This window comes from Chiloscyllium plagiosum, unplaced genomic scaffold (assembly GCF_037043375.1).
Source record: "Chiloscyllium plagiosum isolate Xiang-an unplaced genomic scaffold, Cpla_swu_hap1 HiC_scaffold_13, whole genome shotgun sequence".
NCBI classification, from domain to species: Eukaryota; Metazoa; Chordata; class Chondrichthyes; order Orectolobiformes; family Hemiscylliidae; genus Chiloscyllium; species Chiloscyllium plagiosum.
In genome coordinates this window covers 39,654,661-39,669,279 of record NW_028270151.1, presented here as the reverse complement: position 1 = coordinate 39,669,279, position 14,619 = coordinate 39,654,661, and the positions used below count along the sequence as shown (strand labels likewise).

At 35.7% G+C, this 14,619-nt stretch overlaps 1 protein-coding gene across 8 annotated transcripts in view; it reads right to left on the bottom strand.

Moving 5' to 3' along the window:
• Positions 1-14,619, bottom strand: part of LOC122555982 (eukaryotic translation initiation factor 4 gamma 1-like) — a 137,854-nt gene that overhangs the window by 77,116 nt on the left and 46,119 nt on the right. For all 8 annotated transcript variants that reach the window (XM_087993545.1, XM_087993547.1, XM_087993544.1 and 5 more), the window contains 3 exons: positions 12,891-13,070; positions 10,932-11,025; positions 832-947 (listed from right to left, as the gene is read on the bottom strand). In XM_087993545.1, the coding sequence (XP_087849671.1) occupies positions 832-947; positions 10,932-11,025; positions 12,891-13,070 (390 nt within the window). The remainder of the gene's footprint in view (positions 1-831; positions 948-10,931; positions 11,026-12,890; positions 13,071-14,619) is intronic.

The following is a 14,619-nucleotide window of genomic DNA, read 5'->3' as shown; positions in this document are numbered from 1 at the left end:
ATAAACAGCTTGCACATTCTCCCTGTGGATTTCCTCTGGTGCTTCAGTTTCCTCCCACAGTACAAAGATGCACAGGCTACATGCATTGGCCCAAAGAAACGGTTAATCCAAAGGTTACAGTGATTGAGTTGTCTGGGTGGAATGCTCAGGGTGGCGGCGGGGGGTACAAATGACTTGTTTCCACACTGCAGCGATTCTAATTCAATCTAAAGAATTAAAGGGTGAAGCACAAGCCAACGTCCATTAGAATGCACTTCTCATTTGTATTCTGGATCATTAACTGGCTAGTTGAGGTAGTTTTTGAGAAAACACAACTGACCACCATCTTTGCCTGCCTAACAGTGATAATATTTCAGTTCTTTGCAGATTCTAATCAGAGGAAACAGAGCTGTTAGAAGGCCAATTATTTGATCTCAAAACGGTGAATTTTAATAAAAAGATAAACAAAGCAAAAAGCACTACTGTTGATACAAATCTGAGATGCCTAAATGATTGATCAAAGGTCTTTTGAAAGCTTACATTCCTCTAATTCAAAGAGACATTAACAATACTGACATCAAAACAAAAACTATTGTACATTTTTAAGACAACTAATATTAAAGTGTATTTAAACAATGCCAGTGTTTGACATGTTAGCATAAAAAAGGCAAATTAGAAGAAATGTACTAACAATTAATTTCCACTGGAAACACCTTACTAACAATGATCTAAGGTTGCACAACTTATTTTTAACAAAACAATTCAACACCAATACATCTGGACTTTATTTATGGCTAGGACCTTTAATAGCAGAGAAATAAAAAAAAGTGACAATTTTAACTGCAGTCCTACCTGTTTACGTTCTCTTTTAGGAGGCATTTGTGGCTGTGCAGGATTTATCATAACAGTGGGAGGTGCCACTGGTGTAGAATATTGTTGCACACCCTGTGTTGCTGGGTAATAGGTTCCTGAAAAGACAAAATTTCACCAAATCTTTAGGGCACACTGTCCATCAGTTTGCAAGATTAACCTCCGATGGTTACTAAAAACTATCTTTTATCATAAAAGCAATACAAATCTTCTCTTTGCTCCTCGGTTTAAAAAAAAAGTTTATCACCTCCTTCTAAACCAAAAATTCCTATCTCCATCCAGAAGGAGAATAGCTTTCTTTCTTTGAACACATTCTCACAACAAGAGAACACACAAGGTTTTTACTGCTATGATTATTCTGTTATTACTGGGCACCCTCCAGCATTTTGTCTAAAATAGCGATTGATCACATGTTAGCTTGAGCGTGGCTATCAATGGCAAATGATTCTGCAAAATACTTAACACAGGAATGCTACCAATAATAGGGAGAAAGCTAAATCATGATGAGAGAGAAAACACAGCCATTTTCATATCCTAAGTCAGGACACCAAGTCCGTAGTACTTATCAGGTAACTCAGCACAAACTAGGGATGAAACTTAAGCCTTTGTGATTTGTTCAGCTCATACTTGGTGAATAGGATAATTGAATCACCCAAAGTGTGCCCTCTTTAAACTTTTGTTTTGCATTTCTACACACACAACCTAATTTTGACCTATTAAAACATCACATGTTGTATGGATTGAGTTCATAAACCTCCAAGTGATTAGCATTTTCAAAACACAGTTTTTTTTAAAATCCAAGATTATACAGTACAGTTTGACATGCTTAGGAACTAGCCAACCTTAATTCTCAGTATATTGTCCACGTGAGGTACAATTTTCCACATCAAGATATTATTCTAGATCCTTATGTGAAAGTGTGAGAGTTTTAGAAACTAATGCTTTTTTTAAAAAGTTCAAAAGCCCAGTGCTGCGATGTATACACACGCAAAAGTTATAAATCTTAAGACAAGGTTACCATAAGAAATCAGAGTCCAATTCAAATAGATGAATACCTCTTCCATCAAAATACTTCAGAAAACATCAGCAATCTTGACTTCTATATGAAAGTTAAAGAAATTTACAAAGCTAATCCTGAAGTAGATTTGGCAAATGCTGAAGCCAAATAGAATTTTATTTCCATGTTTTAAGTTTAGAAACAAACCTGAAACACAATCTTCAAATTAGCGAGTTTTGAGAAGATCTCTAGCTCAGTCTGAGGTTCTGGGTACCTAGTTAGCTAGATGTTATTTAATAGGGTGACGAAACATCTGAAACCGAATGTTCCAGCTGAGCAAGCAAACCTACATCCACCATCTTCAAATGTCTGTACGTATTTGTCCATTATAAAGTACAAATTATGACACAGTTATGATTAAATTTAAAATGCAGTCATAGACATCAGGTTTGCTAAATTAAATTGATTATGTACAGCCAGTAAACATTTCCAACAGGAAATTAGTGAAGCACAAGTTAAAAGCGAACAACTTTATGCCTCAAAACCATTGAATCTTCATTACAAATTAGCCATCGTCAAGTAGAAAATATTGCTAACACCTCAAACTAATATTAAGTAAATATTTCAGATGAAAACTAGCTCCTCTTAATTACAAACATATATTCAATACGGACACAAATACAAAGTTTGTGTTTGAACAAAAAGTTCAAACAGTATTGCAAGACATTTAACAGTAACAAATTCAACAATTCATTAAACCTACCTTGCATAAAATGTTCAATTACTTTCCCTTCCACTTAACTTTTGTTTTTAAAACTGACTAGCAACTGTGGAAACATTGAGACCTTGTACTCAGATGACTGCAATGTTGACTCCAAAGAGCACAGACTATATATAGACACATCAACAGCATGAACAGTCAAGTAGTTCAACAGAAGACCCATTTCAGATCAATTAATTTAACATTAATATTTGCTGAGAGAAGTACTCATCCTTCAAATTGAGTGCAACTCAATTCAGTAATTTTCTTCAAATTGATGTAGAAGATATGCGTATAAAGTTTAAAATCACCTCAACAAAGGTTCCATTAAAATTTAACTACAATCACCAGCAGTGCACTAATCAAGCAAAGAAAACATACACGATAAGTAAACAGTCAACATGTACACAATATCCTGCACATAAAACTCAAAGCACTCCTGTTCAATAGAATTTTACCAAAAGTCATTGTTCACAGATCCAATACACTGACAAACACACTCCAAACTAACAGTTTTCTTCTGTTTTCTTCACATTATAAACGTGATGAAATTTCAAGAATTCATAAAATGCTCAAGGAAGTGTTTCCAAGTTTAAGGCAATTCAGAAAACAAAGGATTTTGGTAAAAATTAACTTTATAATCTTTATCCGCAAGGCCTCAAATTTTAGCCAATTTTACATTATAATGGAATATGGGTAACTTTTTTTTAAAATTCAGAGGATAACAGTTGAAATTTTAGAAGTGTTTGAAAATAAATTTATCTTCACAAGTGTGTATAATTTACATTTACAAAACATATTTCAATAATTTTTACTACCAATTCTTGCAGAGGCCATCAGAAACACCCTTTGAGATTGCCAAATTATGTTTTAAGTGATTTGCTGTGATAATTTATTTTATTCAAAAAGCCATCAATAACATGGGTGCGAATGCACTGTCCCTGTTTTTACCATTCTTAATTGGAGAAAGAACATCTAAATTCATCCTTCCTCAGAGGGATATAGCTCCAAAACAAAAAAAATTGCACACTTTCAAACAAAGCATGCATCACCGTACACAAAGATTACAGCCCAACAGCAATTAATAGATATTCTTGTCTGGCATAGCTATTTCTATCGAGCACAGGTAAAATTTGATTAGATCATGGTTAATCTAATTGTTGCTTCAACTCCACTTTTCTTCGTGGTTCCCTTGATAGTCAATAATCTGTTAATCTCCGTCTTTTAAACATTCAAGGACTCTGCCTCAAATGCTCTCTGGGAATTCCAGAGAATCATGATAGTCAAAGAAATTTTCCTTATTCAAATTTTAAATGAGAGGCATTTTTTCCAACTGTGTCCTCTAATTTTAGTCTCTCCTAGAATGGAAAACATGCTTTCAGCATCCAGGATTTTGTGGTTCAATATAATTACCTCTCATTCTTAAACATAAATGGATACAGGCCTAGTATGTCCAACCTTTTCTCAAAAAGCCTGCAATTGGGGAGATACTAGGGTTAGGAGAGTCAATCGTCGCTGATTTGCTTCAGAACAGTATCCTTCCTTAAATAAGGAATGTAACACTGGACAACACTACTCCAGATGTGGACTCAACAACACTCCATACAGTGCAGTAAAATTTTACTACTCATGCATTCCATTCCCCTTTCCAAAAATGGCACACTTCGTTCACCTTCTAATCACTACATGCTAACCATGACTTCACGTACCAGAACAAGTACAGGGGAACCCTCGCTTATCTGACATCCAATTAACCGAATATCGGATTATCCAGCAAGATCACAAGATCCCGATACTTGGATAAACTATGTCACCGACATTTGATTATCCGGAATTCAATTAACCAAACGAAATATTCCCTGCCCATGTCCTTTGGTAATCAAGGTTCCTCGGTAGATATATCTTTGCTACCAAATCCTGCAATCTCTCCCCATTTAAATAGTTACATTGTTTTTCTATATTTCCTGCCAAAATGGACACGATCCACATTCTACTCCATCTGCCAATTTTTTTTCCCCATTTACATTATCTGCCCATTTCTTTTTGCAGACCCTCTACCTCCTCTTGACATCTTACTTTCCTACCAACCTTGGGGGCCCCTCATCCAAATCAAAGATATAAACAGAATTTGGAAGCAATCTGGCACTCCACTAATTATCAAGTAAAAAAAAAAAGACTCTTAACCCTACACTTTCTTTTAGCTAATCAATCCTTTATCAATGCTAATATATTAGCTTCTGCATCATGTGGTACCTTATCAAATACCTTTTGGAGGTTAAAGTATATCACTTGACCAGGTTCAATCTTTCCACATCAATGTCAAATAACTCCAATAGATTAAACACAAATTTTCCTTTCACAGATGCAGGTGGCTGCCTGATTACACTCTTCTAGGTGTCTCCTTCGGATCTCTTTAATAATGTTTTTTATCTACAAGTTCTGAAGGAGGACACTGAACTTTAAACATTACATCTACTTTCTGTTCACAGATGCTACCAGACCTGAGTTTTCCCAGCATCTTCTGTTTTGGTTTGATTTCCAGCAGATGCAGTTTTTTTGTTTAATGTTATATTTTCTAGTTTTCAGTCTGCTGGACACTTCCAAAATGTGAAGCATTTTGGACGACAACTCATGCACATATTATCTGTGTTGGCACTAAGTTTCAAGACCTTAAGACGCCGGCTATCAGGTTGACCAGTTTTCCAAGCACCTTTACCTTGTTGATGCCAATTTCTTTCAAGTTCATTCCTCCCATCACTCAATCACTTTTGATCATAATGCTTTCGTTACATAATCAATTTGTGTGTGGGTGTGGGTGGTGGGGGGGGGGGGGGGCAGCAAGAGAAAAGAGACACCAATAGCAGCTTGTGTTACTCTTTTCCTATTCAAAAGCCTGCAGAAGCACTTGGTACTTTTGTATTTCCAGATGGTGGTCTGACTCAAAATTTTACTCATTCTTTGCTGAACCTGTCTAATCCTCTGACCTCCCATTAAAACTCTTTTCAATGTAATACTCTTAACTTTCTCATTTAGCCACAGATGCTGCATCCTTTTTGAAAAGCCACACTTACTTGTAATGCAAAAATTAAACCCAAAGTCTTCTGTCCGCCCTCTTAATCCAGCTTTCCACCGGTCACATTTACCAGCTGTCTTCATACCTCACCAGAAACCTTTATTTAGGTGTAAAATAACAATCACTGACCTGTACTACTTCTCATTTTCAAACTGATAATTAAGTTCTATAAGATCACGACAGCCTTTACCATGAAACTGTTGATTAATCCAGTCTCATTGCAAATACGACAAGATCTGGAGTAGCCTGATCTAGAGTAGGTTCTAGAATGTACTGATCTGGACATCTTTCCGTTTTGACAGAAAACATGACCATATTCTATTTAATTCACTTCTTTCATCCTTTCACTTCTCTCTCAAAACCACAAAAACTTCTCGTCACCTTCTACCCTACTGATATTCATGTTCAACAAGTCACCTTCTGCCACTTTGTGTCGAAGCCACCATAAAACATCTAATCTCATTCCTAGGGAACTATTCACTCCATAAAACTACGGCCCATTCCTCAGTCATCCCAATCAATTAATTTCCAATGGCACATTTCCTAGAAAACACAGGAAATGCAATACCCAAGACTTAATCTCTTACCAAGGCTTAAAAACTCGTTCCTCGTGAAAGAGATTTCTTTGTATTTTCAATTCTGTATTCTATAATCACTGCTGACAATATAGTCTCCTCTATATTGGAGGAAGTCCATGAACATGATCCTGAGCTTTCAGTTAACTTCAAATTGTTTCTTCACTTTTCTTCCACTCAGTACTAGCTTGAGTTTTTTTTCTTTTTCATTTTACACACAATATTCAAATCTTATATTAGAATCTCTATCCCATTTTATTTAGTTTCTTTGCTGGTTTGGTTTACACTTGGCAGCTCTCCTGCCATTCAGACCTTCTCTAAACATTCTGTACCTTTGTTTTGCTTAACCCATTAGCATATCTTTTAGCCTTTGATCATTCAATTTTGTCTGCCCACACTTCACTTGTGCAAAACGCATAACTTTCTATTTTTCCGTTCTAATAAAAACTCTCAACCGAAACATGAATTGCTTTCTGCTCTTCATAAAGACTATTTCAGATTATGCCTTTTCACCCTTCTTCCTAATACAAAGGCAGCTATGTGGCGGTCACTCAAGTGCACATTTGTGCTGTTTGAATCACCAGAGGTTTCTCAAGGGCCCTGAATTTTGCTAATGCTCAACCCCAACTTGATTTTGTCCAATTTCACAAGAATTTTTCTGCCACATTTGCTAGATAGAAATCAGAACCAAGAGTCATGCCCTCCCGTCACCCTGGGACTGCTGCCAAATGATCATGAGACTCAAGACAGATGCCAGACTCATTTTTTTGTCCAAAACGTTCAGAATACACAGTCCCATTAACCAAGGATCTCATTTGATCCACTTTTTCCAAAGATTCCATTAAACTACAAGTACCAACATCCAAAATACTTTTTTCCTCAGCCTATGCATCATGATAAGTTTCTACTTGACTAGAAAGTATAAGATAGCAAATCTGAACTACTATACTTCATACAAATCAAGATGCAGATGAGTAGCCCCTCCCCACCTCCCTCATTGTTGTCTATGAAGAAAATCATTTAGGAATCACCTGATTCTAGACTGTGCCTAGCAAAAACACAGGAGTTTTTGAATATTAAAAGCTTAAAACCTTCGGATATTCAGTCTACCAACTGCTCTTCTGAAGCAAACAAAAAACTAATTTTTTATCTTTAAACCAATTATTTCCAATTCATATGAACAATGATCAATTATTTTCAGAACTTCCACAAACAAAAATAAATGTTTTATTTTATATGCAATAGTTTGGGTAGCTACGTTTGCAGTTTACTACCACTAGAATTATTTTTCAATTAACTTGCATGTTTGCTTCTTCAACCCATTCAATACAGTTACTCTTGAAACGCATAACACAAATGCTTATTTTTCCTATTTGGCACATGCACTCTGCCCCATTCCTTTCAAAACAGCTGACAATGCAGATGAAAGGTTTATCCCTCAAATCAAGCTGATTTTAAAGTTCAATGGCTGTTCACTGTTCACTACAAAAGAAATGAGCGACAAAGTCATGCTTAAGGTGCATGGGATCAGAACATCTGCATGTTCTTGAAAATAAGCTGTTGTTTGTTGTAATGTGATCAAGGTTCAAAAAAAAAGACCAAGACCAGATAGACAATCTGATGGAAACACAAAATAAGGAAAAAAGTGAGCCACAGGTGGGTAGTTGTGACCATGGTTTAAAAGTGAACATGCATTATACTGCACTACGTTATAATGAGTTCATTGTATATGATATCCTCATTAAGTAACATCAGCAATCTGAAGGGATTTAACATATTGACAAGTTTCTCGACCACTTTTTTTTTTCTTTATTGCTCACAATTATTTACACATCTAAAAAAAAATTCCACAATGTCAGTTAAACCTGTATAAAGTAACACGTCCTCATCTAAAGGTTTTCCTGATATTTTTTCCAATTGCACATTTCCGTTCATTATTGATATTCTTAGCTGTTTCAAAAACTGCAAAACGTTTGGACATATAAAATTCTTTGCAAAATTTGAATCTGACCGCTTTGATAACAAATATTCTGCTTATTAATCAATGGGTCTTATTAACTGAAAATCAATATCAATAAAATTAATATGTTAAATTATCAATTTTAACTACAAAATGAACTAAATTCAAACAATTCATAGCTTACAATAGCTAATTAATTACTATACAAGGGTTAATGATCATAGCTTGCCAATTTAAACTTGAATACCCAGTCTAACAGAGTGTTGTCCAGAGCACAGTAGGCACACAGCCTTGGTGGCCACATCAAATCATGAATAAGTAACTTACTCTAAACAGCCGATTCTTTCCAAAACTGTTTACTTAGATCATCACAGCCCATAAGAGGATGCTTTTAATATTTGCGACAGAAGGTTGTTAGCAGGTTTACAAGTAATTTAAGTAAATTTTGAATTGTGCAAGAGCAAAGTAGCTGGATATCTGATATAAAAGCGAATAACATTATGTCAAGCAGCATGTTTTTAAAACAAAAAGGAACAGATCTAACATTTCAAGACCTGGAATATTACCTGTTCCTCTCTCCACAGATGCGGATTGGTTGAGTATTTCTAGCGTTCTACTTATTACATCTCTCACCTCAGTTTTACTTCCACAGAATCCCTACAATCTGGAACAGGCCATTCGGCCCAACAAGTTCACATCGACCCTCCGGACAGCATTTTACCCAGACGCAACCCCCTACCCTATCCCTATAACCCTGCCTTTTCCATGACCATCACACTTAACCTACACATCCTTGGACATTATGGGTAATTTAGCATGACCAATCCACCTAACTTGCACATCTTAAATCTAGAAAATGAGGAACACAAGGCTGATCATACCAATAATGCTGGAAATGTTTCATTAAAATGCTCTGCGGTTTTATTCAAAAGAGTAATGTCACTGTTAACACATGTAGTCCCTCACACTCAAATGGCACATAAGACTTAAAGGGGCTACCTGTATTACTGGAGACAAGAAAATATACTCAGACGGGTTCAATGGATACATGAGCCTTGCAATTTTAATTTTATTCACTAAGACAAGTATATACTGCCGCTCAGCATATCATCCTGACAACAAGAAACAACTCACCATATTATGATATTGAACACAAATCTATGCTCTGACATTCCATGGCGCGGTACACCGGTACACCACCTTGCTCTAACCCACCTAAAGATTTTTTTGTAAAATACAAATTTTCTATTTTATACAATTGAAGGCATAAGTCCAAATAGCAATCCTAATTTTCATGCCCTGTCTAATACACCTTCACATATGCAAAACAGTTACACCATTATGACAACCCACATGACACTAAATGTTATCTGGCTGTGAACTACATATCAGGTTCAATACTTGAAGGCAATATTTCTAGTAAAGGCAAAAATTAAGAAAAAAATCCAATATCTAAATTTTAGTATGAGGATTGAGATTGCTTTTCAAATAAATCCTCAAGGAGGTATTTACTGCAAAAATACAAGTTGTTAAACTCCAGCAGAATACATTGTGCCCATCACATGGTTGGAACAAAGGACTTTAGCAAAGTATCCTCACTGTGATACATTTAGATGGAAGAGTCCCAGTGATTCTAATAGAGAAACTTCAACTCAAAATTGTTAAATAGTCCAGAAGAATATTGTGGATTGGAAAGAATAGAGGAATATTTGTTGGCTCATTTATAGACTCATTTTTGCGATAGTGATATCTTATGCAAAAAGCACCAATACCCAACTGGAAATACTGAAAAAATAATTAAGTGCATAGTTACATAAGTTGAATTGTGATAACCTGATGAAACACAGACACTGAATTCATGCTACCTATCAGCGAAACAAATGAAAACTACACCACTTCTTAGCTTTGGAACACATAAAACAGATTTACAAGAATGGTTCCAGGAAGAAAAACAATTGCATGGACTGTCTGGATAAACTGGTATAATTTGAGGCAGAGAAGAAACTGATTGATGGTTTAAGGGTTTTGATAAACAGTGAAAACTTTTCCAATAGTTGAAGGGTTGATGATGAGATGCTAATTGACAAAAAGTATCAGAACTATCATGAGAGCTTTACAATGCAATAAGTAGTTAGAATGTGCAATGCACTGTACAATAGGATAGCGGATACCACTTCAATGTAAGCCCTCGAAAGGGGAATTAGAAAAATGTTTCAGGGGAAAAAACAGCAGCTGCAATGGAAAAGAACAGGGCAGTGAGACCAACTGGTTGCTCTTTGAATGAGTCAATGGACTGAACTATCTCCAGCTGTCCTGCAAAAGTAAACAATTTTATGATCATCAAGACATGACTCTACCCAAATTTCTTAGCACGGGACCACAAATGTATAATGTGTTATTCGATCTGTTTTATGCTATGAATGTAAATCCATTAGGAGTTGGCTGGGTAAACATAGATTTCAGAATGTTTTCTGTTTAGTAAATGTATTTGTATCAACCGGGAATGCACAGCATATATTTACATTGCATCATCTGGTCCCCAAATATCAATTTGTAACTGATACATTTCAATGAAGTTAGTGTGAAATTATACATGATTATGTGGAGGTAGCATACTTTGTCCCAATCTCTCTCTCATTCATACAGTAGCTACCACAGCCAATGAGCTGTGTGACTGGATAGTTACTATAAATCCTTATTGAATATCACAATCTTACCAAAAGGGTAATCCCCAGGATTTGGGTTTGAATAAAATCCAGTTCCAGGTGGAACAGGATACTGTTGTGCTGGTTGTACAAATGAAGAACGAAACTGCGAAAGAAAAACAACAAATTTCATTTCCTTCACATTAATTTTCAGTTATAAAAGCAAGTTTACTGTGGAAGATCAGCTTCTATATCAAATGCAAATGACTACAGAAATACTTCCATTTAGAGTTCTGCATTCACAGTCAATCATTATTAATCTATACCATGCAACTGAATGCTTGACAACGTGGAATCACGTTGACTAGGAAGCTAAGCAAATCTAAAAATGAAGAGATGGAGAACTATAAAAAAAGTTTGAAAAGTCTGTGAATAAAGAACCTTACCAGCCAGCATACGAGTGCTTCATGATTTTAGAAAAATAATAATTAATGTTGCTAAATGAAGCAATTGATTTCTGTGATTCTCTTTAGCGAGATAAGCCTCAAATAAAATAACCAACTTAGATAAAGCGATAACATTAGCATGGTTCTAATATTTGCTTCCCATCATTTCAAAAAAACAGGCACTTCTGATCAATATTTAGACCTCATTCTATGTTTACTTAAATTATCTGTCAATTAAGAGGCAGAACCAAAACTATATAAAAAACAATAGGTTACAGAAAGGTTAAGAAACAATGATTATAAACATCAGCATTCTTAAAATAGTGCACAGCTCATGGTTTAGTTACACAGGGTTGAAAGGATCGCAGGTGGAAAGGGATTAAGTTATTATTAATTTTAAGTATGGAGGGAGATAGTTAAGCACCTGTTTTATATTGTCCCATTTTAATTCATTCCGTTTAAACTGTCAGTCAGTTAAGGGAATCCATATTTGCATCAGGAGTTTCATTTTAAAGCAGTTTTGGGCCAGATGGAATATAGGGCTATGAGACCCAAGACTGAGAGATCTAAATAGTGCATTTTGAAGTCTCTGCCACTCACTGCTAACCTCCGAACTTGCTGCATCTGCTGCTCCATCTTGCTACCAACCCTTCAGTTAACAACTTCTACAATTTCTTGATCCTCCCTCTCCCACCAAAGATTTTCTTGCACCAAATCTCACCCACTCATCCATTCCTTCTCCCCAGCCCACACGCTGAGCAACAGTTCTGGAAACGAAAAATCAAGTGCAATAGGAGGCTCCAACTAGCAAGAAGTGAGTCTCCAGCCGTGAGTTCAGCAAAAAGAGGGAAGCTCCCGGAACAGCCACAAACTGGAAAGAGGGAAGGTCAACTATGATACACAGGAGGGGTAACAAGTGGGAGACTATAGAGAAAGGTAGCACATTTCTCTATTTTTGGATATACTATTTAATTTACCAATAAAGGAATATAACAATGTAAATCATTACAACTTCTAAGGCATAATGGTTAACGTTTCTCCTGATGATAAAGGTACTACAGGACTTAACTACAGCTTTTACTTTGGCTTGTTATCGAAAGATTGGATTTGCTACGAGTTTTTACTTTTTTTAAAGAACAATTAGAACTCTTCTATTTAATGCAAAAGGAAGGTACTAGTGTTGAACTGGAACACCACATTGATTTGGCCATAACTGGAATACCAACTATAAATTTTATGCACACGATAGGTAAAATACTGAGATAAGGGGAAAAAAAAGTCTAATCTACATCTGCAGATCTTGATAGACCTACTGATAGATCCAGTTAACAGAAAATAGTACCCACACGGTGGATACATTTTATCTAAAAAAAAATTGACTCCCCAAGATATTAAATGCAGTTCTAATTCCGACACAATAAATGGATGGTTGTAGAATTAATGGCATATGGATTCAAATCTTCACTGTTGCAAGCATGGATTTCCAATACTATATTAAAAACTTGGCAGTTTAAAAGGCTTTGGAAAATCAGCATCTGAAAGTAAACTAGAAAATTAACAACACCTATGTATAAAATGTTCTTGCCTGATTGGGAACATAATAAGGTCCTGATGATGGATAGGTGGGTATCTGTTGCGCCATCATCATAATGGTCTGTGAACCAGGTGGGTAGACATGAGTAGCAGAGGCCACAGGTCGAGTCGTTGCACTACTCTGAACCCTGGAAGCACTACTCTGTTGCTGGGCTCTGTTTGGGTAGTATTGCTACAGAGAAGAGAAGGAAAACCACAATATAATCACAGGGTAAAATATACTATGGAGTATTCACATTAGATTCACTCAAATATTTGTCATTTTTCCCCTACAAATCTGACAAAAATTATTTGAATACAACTTGTGCAAAAAGCTTGACTGTATTTTACAAGAATTTTAACAGTCTGAATAAGTTAAAATGAAGTTCTGGAAAGACTAAGATGTCAAAGAATACTCCTTCTAGCAGCAATGTAAACCATACACGAAAATGGAAAAATAATTTGTGCCAAGTTTTCCATGGGACCAACTGCACTTTGAGAAATGATTAGTGTTAAGGCTCATGAGTTTCCACTTTATCAATTGCAGGCAATCAGGATGAATACTGTACTAGTTTTATAATGCTCTCTTTGCTCAAGTTCTGCTGAAAGTGAATCACCAAATGTAAACTTTATCACAAATCAATACAATCAGGTATTTAGAATATTAACTTCAAAATTTATGTTGAAACTATTCCAGTATTTTCAAGTGATAACCGGATGCATTTTTAATACAGTTTAGAATGCATTGATTAGCCCCAAAACTAAGCACTGTCTCTAATCCATCAGTAACATTATAGCACGGCTTTTAAAAAAAGCATTTACTAGTTACTTTAGCATATAGTAGTTAAGCTGCTCTGATACAGAGCAATCCAATGAAGGTTCCTGTTCAATAAATTTAAATGAAACCACAGAATCAGACATTATACTTAAAAAAGACCACTAGAGTAGAAATTATGAACTGCGAAATACAGAATTCAGAGAAGGAAAAGCAAGCCTTTGAATTATTTACCACTGCAGTGTTCCTCTTCATTCATAGATACTACTATACTGTAGATTGCAGTGTACAAGTCAAACCTTCAAAGAAACCTCAGACCCTATCAAGAATAGGGTTTACTTAAAATATGAACCACTTGGGCTGGTGTCAGCGGTCACCATTTTGGAATGTAAATAAATTATCATTTGTAATTAAAATAAACTCAATAGTTCATTAAATGATTTAGTTCTACAAATATGCTCTTAACCAAAACCAAAAATTTTAAGAGCCACCAGATGCAGAACAGGAGTTCATGGAATCATTATGGCCCTGACCAGCATAATGCTCCCACTCCAAATCTTTTGAGCTTAACTATTAAACTGGCTGTTCCACTTTTTCTGAATGATCTAATAACGGTTTCTACGGGATTAGGATCTCTCCATTTGATTACAAAGAACACAAAGCAAATATTCGCACTCCCATTTCACTAATTTTGAAGATTTCTTCTGTCAACTATCCATGTATTTTATTCAGCACAAAAGCGATCCTTGAATGACTTGAGGCACATTTCCAAAAGGTTGAACGACAAATGTCAAACCCTGGGTATAACTGCAATCTGTTTGTTACTTCTTTGCAAGCACCTTTATCTCCTGAGATCTGAATATGTTCCACAGCAATGAGATGCAACTTAAACGATTATGATGACTGATACTGGTATTAGGCTGCAATGAATGGACTTTCTTAAAAATATACTGGCTTTGACATAGCG